The sequence below is a fragment of the Amphiprion ocellaris genome, chromosome 8 (assembly GCF_022539595.1).
Source record: "Amphiprion ocellaris isolate individual 3 ecotype Okinawa chromosome 8, ASM2253959v1, whole genome shotgun sequence".
In the NCBI taxonomy this organism is placed as follows: Eukaryota; Metazoa; Chordata; class Actinopteri; family Pomacentridae; genus Amphiprion; species Amphiprion ocellaris.
In genome coordinates, this window is record NC_072773.1 from 18,997,174 (window position 1) to 19,023,570 (window position 26,397).

At 40.7% G+C, this 26,397-nt stretch overlaps 1 protein-coding gene across 7 annotated transcripts in view; it reads right to left on the bottom strand.

The window, feature by feature from the left end:
• The window catches only part of plekhg5b (pleckstrin homology domain containing, family G (with RhoGef domain) member 5b), a 98,414-nt gene that overhangs the window by 10,974 nt on the left and 61,043 nt on the right, over positions 1-26,397 (bottom strand). For 6 of the 7 annotated variants that reach the window (XM_023276304.3, XM_035951007.2, XM_035951010.2 and 3 more), the window contains 7 exons: positions 24,364-24,505; positions 21,158-21,257; positions 20,892-20,952; positions 20,525-20,616; positions 20,295-20,431; positions 17,069-17,235; positions 830-1,021 (listed from right to left, as the gene is read on the bottom strand). In XM_023276304.3, the coding sequence (XP_023132072.2) occupies positions 830-1,021; positions 17,069-17,235; positions 20,295-20,431; positions 20,525-20,616; positions 20,892-20,952; positions 21,158-21,257; positions 24,364-24,505 (891 nt within the window). Of the gene's footprint in view, positions 1-829; positions 1,022-17,068; positions 17,236-20,294; positions 20,432-20,524; positions 20,617-20,891; positions 20,953-21,157; positions 21,258-24,363; positions 24,506-25,429; positions 25,874-26,397 lie in introns of those variants that run through there. The other variant, XM_023276306.3, reaches the window with a different exon arrangement.

Genomic DNA, 26,397 nt, shown 5'->3' on the forward strand with positions numbered 1-26,397 from the left:
TCCTGCCAAAGTTTTTGGACACCATGACTGGCGCTTGTTTAACCCTGCAATATGGAGGGTACCAGAGGTGCAGGGCCTGGAGAGAGATCTGTGGCCCTGAGGGGGTGATGGGGAACAAACAGGTTGAATAGAGATGAGCCCGGCACTGACAAGTGATAGACAGATACTGTCTCTGTGTGACATCTGCTACTGTGCAGGCTGTGACCTCAGGGAGGAGGATACAAAGCGAGGCATGTGTGTGTGGGCGTGTGCCCGTACTTCATTATTTCCAAAGCGGATTATCATTGTTGAAAACTGAATTTAAAGGAAACATTTGACACTTTTAGATGCTGCTTTGCTTCAGTTAACGAGCTTCAAAACGAGCTGGAAGGCAAGAAGTGTTTTCTCGTTTCCAATCAGCTGACTTAGCAAAATATAAATGTCTTTATGTTTAGTGAAGTCAGCTGACTGTCGGCCACACAATCTTCTAGAGTTAGCATATTCTAAAAACTGTTCCTTTAAGCTTAAAAAAGAAAGTGATTACACTGAGTTCATAAAGTCAAGAAAACGTTGGACAGAACTGAGTGAGCACATAAGGTTTCCTCCACCTACTCGTTTCCAGGGCTGCTGTTGAGCCAACAAGTCAGGAGACGTTGAAGGGAAATGACTTCACCAGGGCTCGGGGGGGATATGGCCTTCTGACCCCCTCCCACTGATGGCAGCTACCGCTTCTTAATCTGAGACTTGTATGGGCAACACACCTTTCCCCTGCAGCCCTACAATTTCACAGTTTTAAGCCAAATTTTGCTTCTTTTATGCCATGTCTTAACCTCTGCTTGCTCAGCGTTACCTTGACGAAGGGTCCCGCTCCGGCGTTGGAGCTGAAGAATCCGCTGAAGCGGCTGGCGGCTCGGTTCTTCCAGCTCTCAGGTATGCCACCGACGCTGGGCAGAGAGCCACCCATCTGCCCCAGAGCATCTGGGGTTGGAATATTCGTCTCCCCCAGGAATTCTGTCATGTTCTTCCTCCGTCGGGCCTGACCCTGCAAGGCAGACAGGACAGATGAAATTTACACAGCGTACAATAAAAGAGACTAAACAGAAAATGAAAGGACACAGACTGGCATGAATGATTTTTGCCATTGAGGGGGAAACACAACAGTTTCCAGTTAGACGGATGGAAAGAGACAATGACGGAATGAGACAGATATACAAAGACAGGATAAACAGGAAATCGGAGGGGAATTCTGTATGAGGGATGACATCAACAGGACCGTTAAAGCTGTCCTAATGGCTGGACACAAACAGGAGAAGGGAAGGACTGCCACTTCCTCACGCTGAACGCTCATTACATCACAAGGAGCAGGCGAGAGGTTGTTCCACAAGAACAGACGGCCCGAGTCTGGCCATTGTTCCCTGTCCATTGTTACCCTGTCAGCAGGCCCTGCCGTGCACCTCGCTCATGCAATCTCTGTCCACTTTACGAGCTGCAGCAAAGCAAACAAACAGGGGCCACCTCTGTATCTGAGGAAGCAGTTGTTTTTGTCGTCGGAGTGTCAGTGCTGAGGAATCCGCTGGTGGCGGAGGCAGGTCGGCGACCCCCCCGCCAACAAAACACATGAAACTTACATTCCTGTACACTGACACGGTCGCTGAAACTGACCAGCCATTCCAACGAAATTCTTTCACCTGACCCCCAACAAACACAAACAAGCACAAGCAAACACGATCAAAGCTGCTGGATACGAGGCACCAGTGCGCTCAGTCCTCAAACCACCCAGAATTTAGACCAATACAATCATTTTCACAATATGAAACTGGTTAAAAGCCAAATAAAATGATATTAGAATGCCACGTGCATTAGTGCATAATTAACCACTAAACCACTGAACCTCCTATGACATGGATTAATATCTACTTTTGCACATCTGTGTTTACACCATATACAATGTCAATTTTCACATTTTCAAGCAAATAATTTCCACATTCCTGCACACTAAATCTTTCTACCACTTCAAACTTCTTGGATTTGTTAGACTTGCTGTTTATTTGACTTACAGCACTTGCTTTCTTTTCAAAGCATTTTATCCTTCTTTAAGAATGTTCTACTTGTCTGCATTTTCTGTAATGCATCAAATCACAAAGTCAGATTCCACATATCTGAAAACCTACTTTGCAACAAAAGTTTTTCAGGTCAGTGCAATTTGAACAGTTTAGTCAGATTCAGGTAATTCTACTTGAGCTCCATCCCAGAATTATTCTTCAGTATCAACACCTGCAGATGATCTTCATCATCTTGTCTATGAAATGTCAGAAAACAGTTAATAATACTAGGTATATTTTACCCCAACCCAACGACTTTTTTAAATGTCTTGTCTGACACTGACAAGTTATTCAATTTACAATCAGGCTTGACAAAGAAAACCCTCCAGTTCTCACACATAAGGAGCTAAAACCACAACATGTTTAGCATTTTTGCCTTAATAAATCACAAAATAGTTGCAGATTACTTTCTTGTCTAAAACCCAACTAATCACTGCAATTCCACTAAAAATCTGCATCAACTCCTTAGTTCCATCATCCAAATGATGTCAGCTGGAACCATAGAAAACTATTTGAGAATAAATCTAACAGCAACTGTGGAATAGCACTTGAGGTAAGCTTTGATCAAATTTGACAAAGCTGCACACATACACAGACTGGATAAGAAAGTTTCAGTCATCAATCAGTTATGAACAGCTTTCATAACCACTTCTGGTAAAGACTTCCCACAGTCTACAGTTTGTGGCATGTATAAGTTACAAAATGAAATGTAAATATTATGACTAGCTCTGGTTAAGTTGTTCTGCATTACACAGATCTCCATTTTAGGAAGAATGTCCCCAAACCTTTATGGAACCACTTAACCAGAGCAAAGGCACACAAGAGGCCTATACAGAGTTGCATAACGAGATAGTAAACCAGAGTGGGGGGGTCCTCCAGATTTTCAAGCAGCTTTTAGTCCTTTTATCTGTCAGACGTGATTACAAAAGAGAACAGAGACTTAACTGCAAAGAGACATGTTGGCTTGGGATCAAAAAGCAAAGTGAAAGGGGACAAATTCAGAGTCACTTTCAGTGAAAAGGAAACAAGCATGGACACAGTTTTTTTTTTTTTTGTTGGTTTGTGAGCCAGCTGGTCATGGATGCTGGTGTTAAGAAGCACACTACTGGAAACCTGGCTAGTTTGTGTTCACAGTACATGACAGCAGGTCGTTGTCTTTATACAGTGAAAACCGAGAAGAAAAATACTGTAAAAGCAGATATAATAAAGAAAACTCTGACAAAGTTAAAATGGAAACATCTTAAATATCTTTGAAAACACTTTGACAAGCAGCCAGTTTCTCCTAGACAAAGACAAGGCCAGGAAGTTGTAATTATAAGCACCGAGGGATAAAAGCTATCAGCAGGTTCCCACCATATTAACAGTGCTCACCATTGAAGCCAGAGGCATGTCAAAAGTAACAAAAACCATCCTAATCCTTCAATTGGATTCATGGATCGCAGCCCATTCTGGAGCCAGCTGCTGCTCTCTCTCAGCTCCTAGCCTCCCCACTCTCCACTTCCACTGGGAAACATCCACGTCGTCCACAGGTACCGGTCAGCGCTAGAGGCCGAGGGTTCACTGCAACGTTGCCGCTTTCTTCGTCCCTCAAGACTGCTCAGTCCTGAAGCGTCCTGTTCCAGCCGACAGGATCCGGGTTGCTGGCCGTGTCCGACCACAGCTTCTCTGTGAGCCGGGACGTATCTGTGTCCTGTCCTGCTGTCCAAACAGTCGGCGGTGAAGTCTACTCACTGAGGCGCCCAGCCTGCTTGCATTTCATACAGACACTGGCCTGAAGTCATAGCAACCCGAGGATCCTGCTTCATTGTGTTGGGCAGGAAAGAGGAGGCACAAGAGGAGGCTGATCTGAATATCTGGAGGTGGAGTCAGCGTGACAGCTTGCAGGGAGCTTCCCCAGTGCTTCTGGAGATGCCAAATGCTGTCTGCGTCAATCTCAACAGGCCGCTCAGAAGTAACACTTGTGAAACTGATGAATTCGCAATTTTTCAAGATTAGCTTCCCTTCCAAGCAATTAACGAAACAAAACCCAGAAAATTACTGGGTGGACACCTCATTTTTTCCACTAATTTAGAAGCAACGCTACCATTCTTTATGTTATCTTCAATCAAAGTTTTGCCCAGAGACATTTGAACAATGCCAAGCTGGCTGGCCAAAACAAGGAAAGAAATTTCCTAATAATGGCCAAACAGGAAATCCCCTTTGTTTACTTGCTTGTTTCAGCCCATTTGAAAGGCGGCATATGCCTGGTAGATAAGCAAGAGCGAGCAAAACCCTCCTCCTGCAGCAGCACCAGAGGAGTCTGACCACTTTCCGGGACTGAAACTCAACTAATACACAGACAGAAAGTCAATCTGCAACTGTCGTGGTGATCGAATTAGTGTTTTTGGTTGTGCGAGTTTGGATTTGCCAGTTTCATCTGTTTAATATCTTTATAAACTCAGCATGTTTAGCTTTTGGGGTGTTGGTCAAACAAAACAAGTAATTTAAAAATGTCTTCTTAGACTTTGTTTTCATGGACTAAAGTGTTAGTCGGTGAATCAAAACATGAACAGATGATCAAAATGACTGTTAGCTGCACCCCTTTAACATTGTAGTCACTTTAATCCTCTGGTGATATTTCTGCAGGTAATTATACTGTCCAATAACTACTCAGTCTGAGCAAATATACCCTCACAGCAAACATTAAGCCGCTCTATTCATGTCAGCCTAACTAATTATGTTTACAAGGTTTCTCTTGTGCCCACTGTGTAAACCTGTCAGTCAGAGCAGAGGGATCCTAAACCATCTTGCTTTTAAAGCAGCTCGTGTTGCGTACTGAGACCTGTGCAGTCAGGTTAATGATATCAAGGCTTGTGTCCACTCAGCCTTATCTTATCACTGTGGTTTGTGGCATTAACCTTGGCCTGGAAAGAAGAAAATCTTTAAATAGGAAGGGATTGTATTAAAATGACTGGGGACAATAAGTGAGCAGCATCCCCCTGACTGACCCCTGCTACTGCCTTTATGTTAGTGGACTGATAACGGCTCTCCTTGATCAGGTAGGCTGATTGACGATGGGAAAACAGCGTGACACTGGCCTTCCTGAGAGCCGGACACACACCAGCACAGGCTAACACGCACATACATCACACGTGCATGACCAGGAAATGGAAACTAAAAAGAAACCCCCGATGGTCAACACATGATGCATGTTTCAAGGCCGCTGCAATTCCGATAATCAGAGCCTGCTGAGCACCAAAACAGTGGCTCAAACAGAAACTGTGACGCTTCCAGCCTGAGGTGAGACATGGGAGTTAAAACAAAGTGAAAATAATTGTCCTGCTGCTCGACCCCCATCATGCTGGCAGTAATTCTAATGAAATCCCAGAAACTTTTTACAGTGATGTTTGCAGCAGAACACATGAGGATTATGGTTTTGTTTCTTTATAAATGACAAAATTAAAACTAATTACATTTAAACATAGGCCTGAACTAGTTATTATTTTCATTATGGACATTTTGTTGTTTTTTTCTAAAACGCCTGACAACAGTATCAACTGCTCACAGTGGAGAAGTTGGAACCAGCAACTGTTTGGCATTTTTGCTTTAATCCTCTGAACCCCAAAACCCAACAGCAGGTTTGAATTTGCATGTTATATTATAAAATACACCAAAAAGTAAAAATCCTGTGCTCCTCAGTGCAAACGAGAAGCCATGACAGCTGTGACCAGCAGTCACATGACACAAAAATCAGGAAGTATTCGACTAACCCGTGGGCTGTGTTTACACAGATCAGAGAGGAGACAAATATGGAGACAAATTAGATCACAGTACATGACAGCAGGTCGTTGTCTTTATACAGTGAAAACCGAGAAGAAAAATACTGTAAAAGCAGATATAATAAAGAAAACTCTGACAAAGTTAAAATGGAAACATCTTAAATATCTTTGAAAACACTTTGACAAGCAGCCAGTTTCTCCTAGACAAAGACAAGGCCAGGAAGTTGTAATTATAAGCACCGAGGGATAAAAGCTATCAGCAGGTTCCCACCATATTAACAGTGCTCACCATTGAAGCCAGAGGCATGTCAAAAGTAACAAAAACCATCCTAATCCTTCAATTGGATTCATGGATCGCAGCCCATTCTGGAGCCAGCTGCTGCTCTCTCTCAGCTCCTAGCCTCCCCACTCTCCACTTCCACTGGGAAACATCCACGTCGTCCACAGGTACCGGTCAGCGCTAGAGGCCGAGGGTTCACTGCAACGTTGCCGCTTTCTTCGCCCCTCAAGACTGCTCAGTCCTGAAGCGTCCTGTTCCAGCCGACAGGATCCGGGTTGCTGGCCGTGTCCGACCACAGCTTCTCTGTGAGCCGGGACGTATCTGTGTCCTGTCCTGCTGTCCAAACAGTCGGCGGTGAAGTCTACTCACTGAGGCGCCCAGCCTGCTTGCATTTCATACAGACACTGGCCTGAAGTCATAGCAACCCGAGGATCCTGCTTCATTGTGTTGGGCAGGAAAGAGGAGGCACAAGAGGAGGCTGATCTGAATATCTGGAGGTGGAGTCAGCGTGACAGCTTGCAGGGAGCTTCCCCAGTGCTTCTGGAGATGCCAAATGCTGTCTGCGTCAATCTCAACAGGCCGCTCAGAAGTAACACTTGTGAAACTGATGAATTCGCAATTTTTCAAGATTAGCTTCCCTTCCAAGCAATTAACGAAACAAAACCCAGAAAATTACTGGGTGGACACCTCATTTTTTCCACTAATTTAGAAGCAACGCTACCATTCTTTATGTTATCTTCAATCAAAGTTTTGCCCAGAGACATTTGAACAATGCCAAGCTGGCTGGCCAAAACAAGGAAAGAAATTTCCTAATAATGGCCAAACGGGAAATCCCCTTTGTTTACTTGCTTGTTTCAGCCCATTTGAAAGGCGGCATATGCCTGGTAGATAAGCAAGAGCGAGCAAAACCCTCCTCCTGCAGCAGCACCAGAGGAGTCTGACCACTTTCCGGGACTGAAACTCAACTAATACACAGACAGAAAGTCAATCTGCAACTGTCGTGGTGATCAAATTAGTGTTTTTGGCTGTGCGAGTTTGGATTTGCCAGTTTCATCTGTTTAATATCTTTATAAACTCAGCATGTTTAGCTTTTGGGGTGTTGGTCAAACAAAACAAGTAATTTAAAAATGTCTTCTTAGACTTTGTTTTCATGGACTAAAGTGTTAGTCGGTGAATCAAAACATGAACAGATGATCAAAATGACTGTTAGCTGCACCCCTTTAACATTGTAGTCACTTCTGGTAACATTTTCTGCAGGTAATTATACTGTCCAATAACTACTCAGTCTGAGCAAATATACCCTCACAGCAAACATTAAGCCGCTCTATTCATGTCAGCCTAACTAATTATGTTTACAAGGTTTCTCTTGTGCCCACTGTGTAAACCTGTCAGTCAGAGCAGAGGGATCCTAAACCATCTTGCTTTTAAAGCAGCTCGTGTTGCGTACTGAGACCTGTGCAGTCAGGTTAATGATATCAAGGCTTGTGTCCACTCAGCCTTATCTTATCACTGTGGTTTGTGGCATTAACCTTGGCCTGGAAAGAAGAAAATCTTTAAATAGGAAGGGATTGTATTAAAATGACTGGGGACAATAAGTGAGCAGCATCCCCCTGACTGACCCCTGCTACTGCCTTTATGTTAGTGGACTGATAACGGCTCCCCTTGATCAGGTAGGCTGATTGACGATGGGAAAACAGCGTGACACTGGCCTTCCTGAGAGCCGGACACACACCAGCACAGGCTAACACGCACATACATCACACGTGCATGACCAGGAAATGGAAACTAAAAAGAAACCCCCGATGGTCAACACATGATGCATGTTTCAAGGCCGCCGCAATTCCGATAATCAGAGCCTGCTGAGCACCAAAACAGTGGCTCAAACAGAAACTGTGACGCTTCCAGCCTGAGGTGAGACATGGGAGTTAAAACAAAGTGAAAATAATTGTCCTGCTGCTCGACCCCCATCATGCTGGCAGTAATTCTAATGAAATCCCAGAAACTTTTTACAGTGATGTTTGCAGCAGAACACATGAGGATTATGGTTTTGTTTCTTTATAAATGACAAAATTAAAATTAATTACATTTAAACATAGGCCTGAACTAGTTATTATTTTCATTGAGATTGAGAGGAAAATGAACCATAGTGGATGAATAAACTAAATGTAGCATGACTCAAAAATGGCATAATGAGGAGCAAGTTGTTGGAAGACCCATATTGCATGGTGAAATATCTTTCTGGAGTTGATGGAAAGCTTGTAGAGGTTGCAAAAATAAAAGCCTTAAAACATTTAGTATGTATAAAACTGCAGTTTTTTCACAGTTTTGGTAAGTTGGAAAAATGTGGGACATGTTGATTGCAGTTTATTTCACTTTTTGTCATATAAATGATTAATTTTTTTTTCTTTTTTATGATTTATGGCATTTATGGCTTTGTTATACTGCACAAAAGTAATTATTGAGTTCTCTCTAGTTCTGGCCACAGTTGCACCGTTTCTACTGAAGCGCAGGATTTTTTATTGCCAAAGCAGCCAAAATTGTGCCGAAACTGCTTGCAGCTCTGAGTTAAAAATGACTCTTACAATAAAATGATGAACTAATGATGCTGATTTCTGATTATTTTCTGTTTAATTAGTTAATAGTTGCAACTCTAAAGTGTATTATTGTTAATTTCAACAAAATCAGCAAGAAATGGCACCATGTCATCATATCATCGGTCCTACAGCACACAGCAAACCTCTCACCTCATAGTTACTTGTAGGCAGCACTTTGAAAGGAGGAGGTGACTCGGGAATCACAGAGTCCTCTTCCAGCAGGTCCAAGCTGCGCCAGGATGTAAGGCGGACAAAACGAACCATCTTTCACGGCGAAAAAGAAAATCCCCCAAATGTCAGATCACAAAAAAATAGTTCTGAGTAATCAAAAAAAAAGAAGGCACTCTGAGGGCAATTCCAAAAGTCAGGAAGAATCCATTTCCAGGAAACCAAAGTGCAGAGCTGAGTGTAGCATCACGGTTTGTTCCCCAGCGTGGCCGACTGTCTACCTGGTCCTGCAGGTACTGTGGACTGCAGGCCAACAGTCACACAAATGACAGTCATAAAGCTGTGGGTTCGTTCGCTCCACCTTCAGGTAACAGGAAGTTCTTTGTGTTTCCAGCACACACACACACCTCCTCAGCACTTCAGCTTGGAGCCCCTCCCACACCATATGGGCAATATGTAATGAACTCCTAGCACCTGATATAATTAGTGTACTTCAAGATTGTGCAGCAAAACACAAGTCAAATAAATTCTTCACAAACAGACCTGACAAGCTAAATTCAGCAACCTGAAAGAAGTTAAATGATTTACTGAGTGTTGTGCCTTTTTGGAAACAATCCTAATGTTGCGCTGCATGTAAAACGTCCAAAAAGCATAATTACGTCTAATTACGTTGATTGATTAAGGAATGCTATGGAATTCTAATATACTGTTGGACAGAAACTAATGCTTATTGCCACTTTTTAAATAAATTGTCGATAAAATATTTTGAAAAATTATCTTGATGCATCTTGTTTTGCCCAACCAACAGTTAAAAACCTGAAGGTATTCATTTTTAAAAAAGTATCTAAAAGGAGTAAATCCTTATACTGGAAAAGCTAAAATAATAAAATATCAGGCAGCTTGGCTTGAAAAAGAACAAAAACAAATACAATATAAAATGACAGTTTCCAATTGATTTTCTGTCAATCAACTACAGTAAATCATTAATTGAACCAATCACTGCAACTGTCATTTATTTACTGAATTTTTTGCATATGTTAAATATACTGTAGCTCATAATTATCCAATTATTTCACATTTTTCATTCAAATTCTCCTTTCATGAACTGAGTTTGGAAGCAAACCTTTAAGTGTAACATTTGTCCAGTCAGTCACTGATACTTGTCACTCTATTAACAGACTGTACTGGCTGATACCAAGAACGCCTCATGTTTCAGTTCAGGCGTTAAGCGCTGTGTGTGACTGCTGCTGATTGTCACTCTAAATGGCTGTGTGTTAACTGATAATTGTCCCCATTGTGTGCGATGAGAGGTGCTGAGATCAGAGGCGGCTGCTGGATGTGATAGTCTGACTGAGAAACTCTCCACGTTACAATACAGTTGTGTCACGCGGGGAAAATACTTTGTGACCCACTTTAAGAGGAAATAAATGATGACAATTGCTCCTGCCGATGACTTCTGCCTTCCAAACAACGCACACTGAGGGCTTTGTATGAGCTCAGTTCTGCCACATGAATACAATACAAAATGTAAAACAGCACTCCCTTCTCTGGGTCGTCAGCTGAAAAACAGGCACTCCACATCAGCGTGTGTCTTTAGCCTCAAAGGCTTTCTGAGGTTTTTTGTCAGCGACAGTATTTCCCCAGCATTGAGTCCTTGTCTGTTATGAAACAACATTATCTACCTCTCCGGTCTATTACATAACAAACTATTCCGGCCCCCGAGGCAAAGCTGGGAGGTCTGTTTGCTTTTGGAAGAGCCGCAACAGACTATTGTGTGTTATCACTTAATCTTCTAATGAATTTTTCAAAAATATCAGAGCATATTGGAAAATAAAAATGTGAGGATTTCCGAAAGCTCAGGGTGACATCTTAACAACTGTCCAATCAGAAGCCCAGAAGTCAAAGATATTCAATTTAATGTCTCATAAGACAAAAAAAGTGAAACTTGCTGACATTTCTGGTTGAAAAAGAACTCAAATATTTAATGATTTATCAGCAAATCTAAAATAATAATGACATTTGAGATACCTAAATCCATTTTTTTTTTCACTGAACATAAGTGCCTAAGGATTAATTCTAAATATAACTGGAAGAATGTTTCAATCCCAAACTATCCAACACAGGGCAACAACTTTTAATAGCTATTATTCACTGTGGCGATTACCTTCTTAGCTTATTGATTAACCGCCAATATATAATATGTGAAGAAATTGTGGATAATTCCCATTTCAACAAAGACTTATTGCCATTCTTTGCCTGAAAAATGTCACTTTTTTATGTATTCAGCTTGTTGGAGCAATAAATGTGCAATTTACAACTGTTTTAACATTAGTGTGGATATGAAGAAATAAACCTTTTTTTAACATCAAATCTGCTTTTTCATTTAAAAAGAGAAATGAAACTTGCCATACTATGAATAAAATGTGCACTATAATGATCAAATTAGCAACATTTAGATTTAAATCTGAGTATATATAAAGTATCAGATCTGGGAATAAGCTCAGATCTCATCAGAAGTTCAGTTCCAGCTGTTTGGTGCACAAATGTTTTCCACTCAGTGCAACAAAAGGTTTTGCCATAGATAAGAGTGTGTAAAGTTTTCCCAAATGTGAGGGAAGAGTGCACTGACACACATATGGAGGATCCATTACCTGACACTAGCTGCCTGGGAACGCCAAATCCTTTCAACTACAATGTGAGCTGGGACACTGTGATTTCCAGTCTCTGGATCAAACAGTTTTGCTGTAAGGTTTGCAGACTTTACCTCGTTACATGGGCTTTATTTATTTTACCTGATTCACATACAGCCAGTGGAGCGTGACAGACTGGAACAGAGGCCAGACATGGTGCTGTATTTACCGCTCCATGGAAACTGATGGATGTGTTATATGATAGACCGATAGAGCAAGGATCGATGTGCTGTACCTGTTTACTGGAAATCACAGGCACCCAGACGGTTGAGCTATCTTTATGGCCACTGTAAAAATATCAGGTCTTGGTTTCAGTTCTCAGGAAAAAGGAAGAGTTGTCTGGTTGACCTGTGTGACAGGAAGCTGCTTTGTCGCCGTTACATTAACAGTATAACTGAAATGACACAGTTTATTCCAACCTGACATCATAAGGGAATGTACCTGGACTAAACATTTCTGAAAATAGGGATAAACAACTTCAACTCACCAAGATACCACCGCATATGTACTTTAGACTGTGAATAAAATTATGTAAGACAAACAACAAAAAACAAACAAACTGAAAACCTGGCAACAAGGGTGCCAGAAAAAGAACAGGTTGAAAAATATGAAATACTGTGAGGTTTAAAAACTGAAAAAATAAAATAACAGCAATTATCTATAAAATAATTATATTCTAGATGATTTAAATACACACAAAAAAGTTGTAATTTGATTGCCACACTTAATGAAATTACAATTTTCTGTTTCTATTAAAATACAGATCGTTAATATGGACAATATTTACAGTTTTGGGCATTTTTTTAAAAATTTATTTTATTTAAATAATACTAAATAATAAATAATTTGTATTTAGGTTTCACTGTAATTTCACTAGACAATATCTGTAATTTAACAAAATTGGGAAAATCTGTAATATAACAGTTTTTTTATATATCCTTTTAAAATCCTCAATACACATAACTTTTCTTTCAGATAACAGAAAATCTCCGTAAAATAATGTTTTTTGCCAATTTACATACTGTAAAAATAGCATAATTTGATGGTCAAACATTGTAAAAGAACAAATTATCACATTCAAAAATACTGATTTGTGACGTGGACATTATTTCCAGCTTTTGCACATTTTTCTGTGATTTTAATCGTTATTACCTGTAATTTACCAGGTAAGGTGAGGTGGACTTCAGTGTTGGTTGCTGATTTGTATTAAAGGTCTCATTGTGGGTTTTCCCCCCTTCTTTACACTGCAGGTTTAAAGTTGAACTTGTTCAGTCTGTATAAAAGTTGATCTGATACAGCGCAGATACTGTAGGGGTGTAAAAGGATGGATCATTTGCAAATGGTGCAATAAGCACAAGGCTCAGACAGGCAGCAGTGCTTTATAGGAGGCTATCAGCAGGACTGGAATGCACCTCTGGCCAATCAGAAAGCTCGGTCCAAGATCCCTGTTGTAAAATAATCAATCCGGATCATCAAAGCTCTCCGCAGCCTATTACAACACTGCCAAACACCATAAAATGCAACATCCATGCGATAATAAACTTGAAATACCCCCATTCAAACAAAAGAGTAACTCTATGCAAAAAGGACAGGATTTGGCTGCTTTTCCTCTGAAGCCTGGCACAAGCCACCGATGTGCCAAGCTATGAATCTGGACACTGGGCAAATATCTAAACTTCTTTGAGCGAAGCCTTTGATTCCACAAAAAGCAGACACGCCTGCGTTTAACAGTGAGTGCCAAAGCTGCTGCCATAGAAACTCAAGGACTGCACTCGGTGCCCACATGTCCAAGCAGAGCCTTTGTCCTCCAGACAGTTTTCATAAAATATGGGCTGGATTCCAAAACAACAAACAAACAAGTCAGAGGGGTCATTCCATCTAAAATCATCACATTTCTAGATCAATTTCTGCTCAACCATCTGTGATTTAGATTCATTTTTAGCTCTATATATCAAGTACTTTCCAAGATTACAACTTTTAAAAACTGTCCATCAAACTAATTTTAGTGCTTTACTTTTACAAACTATTAAAATGTTTCTCAAAATGCCATTGATTCAACATACCGTCATATTTTGCAAGGAGTTAAAATATTGTCTGATAATGGGTGAGTTGAAATATGAAAAAAAAAGAAAGCTGTCACATTAACCCTATATTTAACAGGGCTCAGGTTTCTCTAACATTAGAAACTGTTTTACCTCATAGTCTCACAATGCAGGGACAGCTTTGCTGAAAATAAGTAATTTCTATTAATATTCTTAACAATGCAGGACTTTTATGTAATCCTTTTTACATGATGACAATACTGCTTGTTTTTTAGAAAAGTACCTCAACATTTCCTCTACTGCTGCAGAGAAGTGTCTTTGTTGATGCCACACAGCTGCACTAACAGTCACAGCTTCAGTGTTTCCTGCCACATCTCAAACAGCTTCCAGAAGCAGCACATTGCTGCCCCTCTGAGGACCAGAGCTGGTATCATCCCTGACATTACTGACGAGTCATGACCCGCACTGTGGCTCAGCTGAAACGCTTTGGTGAGAGGAATTAAAGAGTTCAGTGACTGAACAAATAAAGTAAAATACGAAAATTCCACACTTGGCCAGGCCAGACGCTGTCTGACTAAACTCTGCTTTCCTCAGCAACATCCAGTGTTTGCATCTTTACTGGATGACTAACTTTTCTGACTTACCTCAACCAAGCCTCCACCTGTTTTCCTGCCTGAAGCAACGATGACATCTGTTTACAGCACACGTATACATCATCTAACTCAGCTGTAGGAGGGTCTCAACCTGTCTGAAGGGCAATTAACCATCAATGACGTACACAGTCTGTGCAGTTTATCACAACACTGACACTAATGCTTTATGTTGAGTGTTGGATCTCAAATAGGGTCAAATGGACGATATCATGGAGCAATAATACAGACCTGTGATAATACAGCTAAAGCAGCTGCTTTGTTTAGACGGCGACATGGAAAGTTAAATATTATTTATAAAATATTCAGTAACCAGTGAGAGCGAAAAGCTATTGTAAGTAGTTCTAATTACAGCAGAAAAGATGATTAAATGATGAGTAAACTGAAGGGAACTTTGAATAATTGGTTAAATCTGCTAAGCTATTAATCAAAAAAGGAGACCAAACATCATATATTGCATATTTTCTATCTCTGTATATGTTAAGTTTTTTATATATATATATAAACAGCTGACTGCTTCCTAATTCTTCTTACAAACAGCAAGTGTCCAATCACAGCTGAGGAACCATAACTTGGCCTTTGTTAGAAAAAAGTCCCATTTCATGACTCGTTCATCCACCAGTATGTGTGTAGTATTTCTCCACTGTGTATAAGCTTGTATGCTGTGAGAGTCGAGGCTGTTTGTTCTTTTTTTATATGTATTACATGCAGGTAAAGTAGTTTTCATACAGTTTTTGTAGGGTTTTAATCTCGAACATTTCAATTATTCAGGTAAAATCACACCATAAATAACACTACAGGGGCCGAACCCCAAGATTTAAACATGTTTGGTTACTTTCAAAACACCAATCATAATCGTTTTTACTAGAAGAGACTTTGACGCTATAAAAAACTGTTAACTTGACATAACTTAAGAATCTTATGTTGAAATATTGTATGCCTGTGATCTTATTTAATGTTTGTATTTGCTGTCATCATTTGTATAATTTGATATTTGTAACTTTGTTTTTCACAAAGTGCAAAACAAAATTGGTATGCATACATTGTGCATAAGTGACAGCTGGGATGATTTTTGGCAGCTAAGACAAGCCTACTTTTGACTAAAATCAAGACCCCATTGCTTCAATCACTAAAAAATTCAGGCGATAAAACACTGGTCTGACTGCACCTCATTACCTGGAGGTTGTTGTTGCTGCTTCGCAAAGTGAAGATGATTTTGATGAAGTTAACATTCAGATAGTGGAAGGAGAGGAGAAAGCCAACTGAAATGAGCAGCCAATGTCAGGCTTATACTTGTACCCTACATCCGGTGAGTCAGACTGAAGTTTTACTCAATATGAGCTCATTTTTCACTGCAATAGGAAAAGCTGCACCTCTATGGAAACAGCACAACCGTGACGAGGAGGGGAAACCCAGAAATGCTGTACAGTAAATTAGAATGCCATAAATAAGAACATAAATAAGAAACAAAAGTTGTATTACTGTATCTGTTCTACAAAATAATAAAAAGCCTGGTATCAACATCAACCAACATTTTTTCAAATGCCCACAGGTGTCACTTATACTGGGGGGGGAAATGGTGGGTCTGCACACTGTAAAGATTTTACTGCTTACTGTAAACACAGCCTACAGTTCAGGAGGAAAGTCCCACGATGCTTGGCAGGAGCTCAGTCAGTCATGGAGCAAAAGAACTGTTTTTATCTTTTTTTTTTTTTTTTTTTTTTAATAAGGCAAAATGATTTGGAAGAAGCATACACTTGGATATTTTTTTTTAAACAAAATAGCACAGTCACACATAATTAGTTCATGGCCTGGTCAGAAAGTTCTAAATCCAACTATTCTTCCTGTTTTTACCGTTTCTTTTTCTGATAAACAGTATTGTTTTGGCATTTTTTAAAAGATAAAATGCCTTTCAAACTTGTTGGCAGGTTCTGGAGTTCAAAAGGTTCAATAAAGGAGGTGGGTTTTAGTGAAGAGTGTAATTGGTTATACTATCTTGGGTGCTTTTACTATTTTGTGGAATTCTATAGGCCAAACAGTCCTTTGAACAATAAACAAAAATGTCTTGACAGGTGAAATGATAATGAGGTAGTTGCAGCTCTGGAGCTAAATCCTGGTTAACGTGTGCTAATGCTAAAACTCATCAGAGTTGGTGTTGAGAAAACGGTTCATCCCTTAAGAGCTCCAACTGTGGCTCACAGTTCTCACAGTATGTGACACAACTTGAACTTGATGACTGCCTGGCCTACTTCCAGGCTCTGCGTTTGGCAGTCGTGTGGATCAGGATCCTGCAGGCCTCAGTCAGCCTCTTAGCATCTCTCATCGGTTACAAAACAGCCACTTCCCATCGCTGCAGGAAGCACTGAACTGGCAGAGAGTGGCTCTGATTGAACTCATCATCAAATAAGACTCCAAGGTTTCGGACCGGCACGGACTAACTTAAAGACACACACCGAGCTGGCAGACGACCACAACGGAAATCCACAAATACGTGTCCAGGATTCTGATAACAGTAATGGAAGACAATGAGGTCATGGTGAGATTACCTCGAGATATTACAGCGGCTCGAGGCATTATGGGAGCGGAGGAAGAGGGGGTGAAGTTATGGAAAAGAGCAAAGGGTGTGGCAAAAACAACAAGAGTCTCAGGGTGTGTCTGTGTTTATGTGCAGAACGTGGTTTAAAGAGGTGGCGTAGTTTAGTGTGATGAGTCTGACAGATGGTTTCACGTGTCAAACCAGCTGCAGCGTCACATGAAATACAGCCACGACCACATGATACTGTAAACCCGAAACATGGAACTCACCAACAGATCTATGCTTTCACGGCGTCCAAGAGATCCATGCTCTACTTTCTCGCTGCCGGGGGTGAGGATGTAGGGGCTCTGGCCTCCTGAGGGCTTCATGTTGGGCAGGCTGAGCGACCGCAGGTCCTTCACACTTTGTTCTACCTTCAGCTCGTCACCTGGTCGTGCTAAAAAGACAACAGGACAAAACAACACTGAGGTGCATTCAGGAAAACTTCATACTTGCATAGTCTTTATATCATTGTATACTTATTTTCAGGGCTGAAGAGATCATACACAATATTCCGAGTTCATTTTCCTTCTAAATCTAGAGTCATTTTGAATGCAGAATTATTAGGCTCACTGTTTTCTATTCTTGAATTTTAACAGGCTCGTTTAAGCGATGTTGCACCATCATCTCAGATTTTTTTCAGAGTTTTCATATTTTTTATTTGGGACCCAAAACTAAGACCTGTAGAGTATTTTCTGCAGAATCATGCCATTCAAGTTGCTTCCATCTGATATCTGCCAATATTACATGTTCTGTAACCATTCCAGCTCCAACTACTAAGGAAAACTAAAACAAAGGAAAAAAAGAACATTGGCTTATAATATTTCCCACACATCAAGTTTAACTGATATTAGAGGCCTTAAAAGTTGGTGAAACACCCAACAAACACTGCATTTTTAGCAAGAAATGTGGATATATCCATTTAAATACACTTACAGGAAAGAGTCCCAGTGCTATTCTTGTTTGAAAATGTTACACTTTTTTCCATTTTCAAGAGCCAATAATGTAAACTGTATTCTCTGCTGGACCCATTCAAATACCTTGATCTGCTGGAAACAGTTTTGTCTGTGTTCTCACTAAATTTCATGACTGTGGAAGTTATATTTCTGGAGATATTTAACATTTCAACACCCTCAAGTCTGAAATTCTCAAAATGAAGCCAAAAATATTTTACAGAACTCAGTTTTTAGCCTGAATAAATACATTTATGAAGACTGAACAATATCGGCAACAGTGTCGATATGTATTTAATGAATTCTGTCAGAATTCACATGAACTGACCCAGCAGAAGTTAATATAAATCAAAGCAGGTTAAACTCAGGCTTAAACTAAAGTTGCAATGATTAACTTTTTGGTCACTTGAGGGCAGCAGAAAAGAGCAACAAATCCAACAATGACATGACAACACATTTCCACCCAATGGGTAAAAACTTAAGGCCAGAATCCACTCTCTTTAATCTCTGGTGTTTTTACTCCTGAGTGAAATATCTGCCTCTAAATTCTCTGTATCCGTCACTTTTCCTGCTCCACAACTAGCATAGAGTAATTTTAAGAGATTTTTTCTGACACTTTTAATAACCTGAAAGCATGTTATCAGAGAAGTGAGTGGAAATTTTTAGATCATGACAAAAACAATAATATTAATAAAAAAAATAAAAAAAAAAGATTTACTTATATAGGGCCTTTCAAAATCAAAGATAAAAAACTGCTTTACAATAAAACATAATAAAAGTAAGTAAGAACTAGAGCTTAAGATGTATCACAATTACTATCCAATAAGTAAAAGCCAAAACAAATAATGACCTTGATGCTGAAAAGATGCAGAATCAGTGAGCCCATTTAAAAGGAATACTACTATTATGAAAAATGTTGGTTATAGTCTATTATTTGCTCAAGCTCAGATTAAAATAGGAGTTTAATGGTAAATAGTTAAAACCTTTACACTGTCGTTCAAAAGTTTGGGGTCACCCACGCAATTTCATGTTTTCCATGAAAACTCCCACTTTTATTCATGTGCTCACATAATTGCACAAGGGTTTTCTAATCATCAATTAGCCTTTCAACACCATCAGCTAACACAATGTAGCATTAGAACACAGCAGTGATGGTTGCTGGAAATGTTCCTCTGTACCTCTATGGAGATATTCCATTAAAAATCAGCTGTTTCCAGCTCAAATAATCATTCACCACATTAACAATGTCTAGACTGTATTTCTGATTCATTTAATGTTATCTTCACTAAAAAAAAAACTGCTTTTCTTTCAAAAATAAGGAAATTTCTAAGTGACTCCAAACTTTTGAACGGTAGTATATGTGACTGAACAGCTGTGGACTATTTGCCCTCCACCTCTGAGTTTCAGACTGTATGTAACTCCAGACTGTGGTCAAGAGGTGAGAGCCAGGAGCTGACATTTCAAAAGAAAAGCAGTTATTCATTATTCATGGTTTCACTGGATCTCTTTTATGAACCGCTTTAATGGGCCTTTGATCCAGAAACTGTAATAAGTGTTTATGCAGAGAAGGCATGCCCTTCCCAGTTTCAACTAATAAAAAGACAAAAAAGAAGAAAAAAAAATGCTTAAGTCATCATGTCATATTAATCCTGCTGCTTCTAATTTCAAATTCACAGGAATTTTCTGAAAACTTGTGGGACAAGACTGAGCAGATCAGTGACACATTTCTCACTTGGAACTCTGATCAGTGTGATATCACAAATGTGCGGTCCACTCCTTTTCCTTCTAGTTGGAAACACGGGTGTGAGAGGAAACTTGCCTTCATCCCCTGTCTTACTCAGACTATTGTTAAACTGTTAAACACTGTAATATCTGAAACAAACGGGGACTGCTGATATTTTATGAACCAAACTGTGGATGATGAAATTGTGCCATTTGAACTTATTTTATAGGCTTATCGTGTAAATGTTTGCCTGTAGTTCTTTCACAAATGTCAAACAACTTAATGATTTTTATAGTTTGATTAGAAATAAGTTCTGTTCTACTCCTGGACAAAGTAGATCATCTCCATTCATTTTATCAGGTAGAAAATCTCCCAGTAACATATGACACTTCTGACATTGATTTTTATGTGTCACTTAGAGCTTCATAATATAAAACTGTCTTTTTAAAAGGTATTTATTTTACTCTTCAGCTAATTTTACCTTGTTCACTAAGCCTGCCAGAACTTCTTGTCAGGAGAGCAGCATTTTACATCAGAGCATTTTTTTAATTAGAGCAGGATATTTACTACAACCACACGTGTAAATGAGCCAAGCCACAATCCATCTAATTTGCACAATGTATCGCTGAATAAGACGAGACACCAGACTTAAAGCAAGTGATGCGCTGAATGGAAAAGGAAGTGTCTCTGCTACTGAACTCTGAAAACTGGGATGCAGCTCTATCAACTGAAAACGCAAGCTGGAGTCAATTCTTTGCTGTATGGATGGTCGGTTTTTACCTTTTACTTTGAGGTAGTGTCCTCCAAAACGGTAGGCCTCGAAGTTGAGGGACAGCGGCGTATTGGACTGATCCAGGAACAAGTCCACCCGGGACAATTCAATGCCGTTCCTCTCAAACACTGGACCCAGAACCTCTCTGTTTACACATGACAAAGAATATTAGAAGCTCATACTTGGTAAAGAAGCAATTAATTCTGATATTAAGCGGCCTTCCCTCCTCGTCTCTCACCTCAGCGTTTTCTTTTTCACAGCAGGTACAATTTCTGTGTTTATGTCCACACTGAGGTCAAACTTAAGGCTGAAGCACTCCTTACTGGGGTCCTGCAGGGAGAGCAGACACTGTTAGTTTATACAGGTGGGGCTGAATGTATGCTCTCAGCAGATCCACAGGGGGGCTCCTTCTCACTGCACTGCCTGCTTCACACAGAAACACCAGCCCAGGCGATACCATTATGTTATAGCGCTGCTGCTGTATTCCCCAACTCCCTGCATGTATCACACTCTTCCTCCAGACTCTTTCCAGGAACAGATGAGAGGCTGGGGTTTCATGGGGGGAGGGGGAGCTTTTTCGACACCGTGTCTGCACAATTACTTACATCAGTGTGTCGTCTTCGTGGCTTCTTTTTCACCAGCTTCATCCCCACAGTTTTACGCTCCCTGCGAAAACAGTTACACACATGATCGTCCCTCGCACTTAACGGCAAACATATGAGAAAGTGCCTCCTTCATGTGAGCTTCAAGACTTGACTCGGAGACACATTACATGGCTGTAATTTATCGTCCAGCGTGAAAAGACAAGAGCCCTGCTGACATGCAGGAGGAGGACATGAACACTAGCGTGACATAACGGAGGGTCACCAACCCGCGGTCATTGCTCCCCTCTTCCTCTTCCTCCAGGTTGGAGGGGGGGCTGGTGCGTGGGGGGCAGGAGCGCGTGGACACGTTCCGAGCCAGGATGGAGGCTGAGGGTTAACAAAACACAGCAGTCATTCCCTCTGCTGGAGCTCCACTAAGTTAGTCTTAATATCAAGCTTTCAAGAGCTGGTTCACCCATGAACCGTAGAAAAAAAAAGAAAAACGACACATTTTCACCCCTTCTTCAACACATTTGCACAGATTTCTGCCACATCTCAAGTGAGATGAAGGGGCTTTTGAAGCAATACAAGGAAATCACATCAAAAATATGCTTGTTGTAACCTGTTTTTAAGATTCTTCACTACCAACATAGTCCAGTGACAGCTTCCTGCACATCCATTAGTGCATTGCACACAGGAACTCCTAACAGAAAACAAAGCTTGCTCTTACGAGATCCAAGGATCATGGGATTATTGAATCTTCATCTGTATTTTTGTAAGATCATAACTTGAGTTCAAAGTTAGTCAGATTAATTTCCATTAATTTAAATGCTGTAGGGCCTTAGCCTTAACATTAAATTAGATAATCTCTATAATTAATAATACTGCAGAGTCTCAGCTTTATTTGGCATTACAGTCAGGTATTATTTTTGTTGGGATTAAATCCTTAACATGTAAACTACACAGGCAAATTCACACCATAATTAACACGACAGGGTCTTAAGCACAGTATTTAAACTTATGTTAATTCATAACGCCAATCATAATCTATTTTAGCTGGAAAGCACTTCGCCACAACAGCCAGCGTTTAAAATATGCTATATTGATAAAGATGACTTGACTTGACTATTAGCTAGTTTGCTATGATAATAATAATAATATATAGTGTATATGCTACACTATAAACCGGGGCTCAAACTTGCAGATTTTTGCCCACATGAACACAGGTCAAATTTAAACCCTTGACAATAAAGTCTCTAAATGAAATAAACATTAGAACACTGTTTTCTCTGTCCAGTGTTGTGCTGCTGTACCACCAAAAACTAAAGCTGCCCGAAAAAGTCAGTGCTTTGAAGCATGAGTGAAACATCTCTGAATCTGCGAGTTGAGCAACTGTTTATACAACATGTGCTACACTTGTGGTTAACTGATGACAGAAGCTGAAACTTGAGTGAATGTGAGCCATGAAGAAGGTTCAGTGTTCTAAAACATGAGTAGCTGTATTTCTATAACGTATTTTTCTGCACATTTTGGAGTATCGCAATAGAAGTTTTCTTATTTGAGTTTTTGTTTAAGTAGCTTATTTTCTTTGAGACCTCTTCTTCTGTTTATTCCAGCCATGCATAGCATAGCTTACACCACCTTTAGATCACACTGCACAGCCTAGGTAATTGGCCCCAAACAATAAATGGAAACAAGCTTAATTCCTATTTTCTTTTGTTGCATCTTTTCAAAAAACTTGCTGCAAATTGACTTGACAGTTACATGGTAACATAGCCAATGGTTCCAGTGTGTTAAAGAAGCAACTTTACCAGTAGCTGCTATGGGTGATTCAGTTACTCTAATCAGCTATAAACAAGCTACACATGGACTATGCTTTTTGTCTATATGTTGTATTCGCCACCATAAAAGAAGGGGAGTGAAGCCTAGTTCATGCAATGCTACAATATTGTCTCTTTCTGCTGCATGTCATCAGTGCAGGGTTAAAGTAGCATTGTTAGCCAGTTAAAATGACTGCATTCAATCATTCAGACGCAGGTCCTTTTTCTGTTAATGGTCCTCATGGCTTCATACAGACATAAAACCACAGTGACAGATAGAGCCGTGGTCCTCACACAATATTAGCCATTCATCCAGGTTTATCCCATACACCAAGAGATGCATAATACGCAATAATCCAATAAGAAAACCAAGGACTAAATCTAAACTAACAGCAGCATGTCAAGATGTCCAAATGACTAGCAGCCGAGTTTATTTATGATTTCCCACACGCTAAATATTCTGTCCACATGTGGTGATAATCTACTTTACAAACAGTAAAAGAACAGTGTGACGTGCTGATGAATACAGATTGATCCAGTCTCCATGTCAGGGATAATTTATAATAAATATTAACCTAATAAACTTGATGCTGTTGTTCCGTGCATAAACGTGCGCAACTCTTCTACTTTGGAGACCCTCACATAGATCCTGCTGCTGCCTGATGCTGCAAGTATGTAATAAGCTCTGATGTTCCTGGATGAGTATTGCTGTTGAAATGTGGATAAAGCCTTTCCTTAATTACTTCACACAACTTTAAGTACTGCTGTTTGTGTGTGTATGGATTAATGTGACTGGGTGCAGTTCAGGCCTGTCTGGTGTTGGAAGTGATACAGAAATGCAGCTAAGTCCAGCCTAGCAAGATTGTCATTGCGACTTTTACAGGAAAGGTAACCAGGGAGCTCTTTCAGACATGAAGCCGATACTTTCAGTTGCCTTCAGATTAGCAGAAATAAGTGCATGTCAGAATGATTATTAGCTAACCAGTTAATAAGGCAAACTAGGAAAAACACACTTAAAACCTAAAAGAAACTCTTATTTGACTGACAACATTTAGATTCAGCTGCAGCCCTACTAGATACAACAGGGAATTTGTTTTACTATCGATGAAAGCAGAAATCTCAGGATGTATATCACAAACTAACCCTAAACCTCAGAAATGTCACCCACTTTTATTTGCACAGAAATTCCAATAGATCAGGGATTTTGTCTATTGATGGCAGTTTCTGCCAGTTTCTATAAACATTCAACCAATCAGAGCTTTAAAAGTAGAATTTTAATGACCACACTAGCGGCACAGGCTTCCAGCAATTCTGCTATTAGAGCCAGAAAAATAGCGCCAGAAATTGTCTACAAGCCTTTATGAAATCAAAATAAGCATGAAGAAATAACTCTCTCTTCTACCGTTTTCTATCTGGGTGAACCAACCCTTTAATATCAACAACAATGAGAATTGTTCAGACAAAAATGATCACATAAATTACAAAAGTTCAAAGACATTAGAAAGAAAATGCCTTGCAACAGGAAAGTGATTTACATTATCTGCCTTATTTAGACAACAATGAAAGCTCAGTGTCCTTGATATTTACACAGTGAAATCCTGTAATGAGGTAATGGGGCAGACATCAGCTCTGTCAGCGGGGGAATACCAAATAAAGAAATCATACAAGTCTACCTTGAGGTTGTAAGTCGAATCGGGGGTGCCGATCAAAGTGCATGTTGTCTGTGTTCTCTGAATGGCAGCGTGAGTCACATGACTCACACAGGTGAAGGGGGCTTTTGCTATTCAGGTCTTGGCAGTCTGGGTGGTGGCAAACCTAAAACAGAGAGAGGAAAAGAGGACAACAGCAGGTCAGATAACTGCTAAGTACACAAAGTCTCTGCGTTAAAACACAAAAACTATTTAAAAGACGGGGCCAAAGTGAAAAGGGCAAAACAGTCACACACACTTAGAATAAACAGCTCCCTGCCTGACTATTGTTTCTGCCACAATTAAATGACCACGGAGGCTGCCACGGGCATTCCTGAGGTTGGGTGACTCCCACCTTCTCACCATCTGTCCCCCTCTGTGGGACGACTACTAATTGACTTAAAGTCAGTTTGTCACCTTGTGTGCTGATCTGGGAGCAGCTGAGCGTGACAGAATCCAAAATTGTACCCTGCGAGGTGAAACAATGAAACCGACCACAGGTCAGCAGCTGGGAGACTTCCAGGCCGCAGAGCTCCATAACATGCAGCAGAAGGCTGCAGGATTAAGGAGCTCTCTGTCTGCCTCGGCCCAGACATATCCCACCCCCTCTGCTGTCAGCTCTTCCCTTCACCTCGACGCCGGGTTGGGAAGCAGCGGGGGACTCTTCTGTGCACATCTCCACACTCCACCCTGCGTCCTCGCTCGGCATCACCCACAGCCGGCTCAGGAAGCGAGGACGTATGGGGAGATACAATGGAGGTCCAGCTAATGTACTTCCCGTCATTGTTTCCATGTAGTCAGGAGGAGCAGTGTGTCTGTGCATGCGTGTAAATGTGTGTGTGTGCACAGCTAGTCAGTCTAGTCTGCATGTAAACAACCACAGATATGCAAGATGCAGACGCCATACATGTTATGTAGGCTTGTGTTCGGTCATTATACTATTGAAGACAGCAACATGCATAGCCGTACAGCCTGTCTATACACAACAGAGTTTAAGAGCAGACAAGAAACTCAGATTTAAATATAAATGTCTCCGCCCCCATTACTCTACCGTCATATTGTGCAGATGGAAGCTGGAGTCCTTGCAAGTTGGCTCCATATCCATGCCAGCAGGCACCCGGGACCCCAATAAACATCCAAACTGCCACCCTGCTAGCCTGCTAACGAACTCTGCCACTCACCCCTGCCAACCCACACTGACGAGCTGCCTTATTAATCCACTCCTCTCAATGTCTAGCCAGGTATAATCGCAGATTTTAAGGAGCAGGTCCCAGGACTGGAGGAGGACAGTAAGGGGGAGGGAGAGAGGGAAGGGGAGGGGGGGATAAGGTTAAGGGCGGGTGAGGAGTCCCAGTGAAGATATAAAGCCAAAGCAGGAAGGAAGAATAAAAAAGGTCCGTCCAGAAGCTTTTCAGAAGTACAAAGCCCCCCTAATCTTGCAGCCTAATTGGTGCCTGCGCTCTGTCAAAGCCATCTGACGGTCCTGCAGAGATTAAACAGCTCTGCTCTGAGCTACACGAGCAGGGTCCTCTCCTCTTTCTCCTCTCTCTCCCCTTTCTTCTCTGTCCACTGTCACCGGCAGCACAGACTCCTCCCTTCCTCTCATACACCCAGGGTCACTATACCCATGCAGAGCCCCAACCAGAGAGAGGTTTTAAATAGAAAGACACAGAGACAGAGACAGGGAGCGCCGAGGCTAAACAAAATAAGAGGATGTTTATTGTGGTGAATATGACACGGGGTGAACGGATAATTCCAGTTTACTACAACTTACTTTTCATAGTTTGGGCTATTGTTTCTACCAGTTATGATAATAATGTGCATGCTGAAATAATTGCTGGGATCTCTGAGAGCAACAAACATGCAGGTACAATGCTGCGTGGCCATTACTACAGATACAAATGATGGACAAGACTATGAAAATAGGGTCCACATGTCACTACACTCACCTATTCACACCATCTAATTAAATGCAAGGCTGCAGGATAACAAAGAAAAGAAATCAGATTTCACAATTTA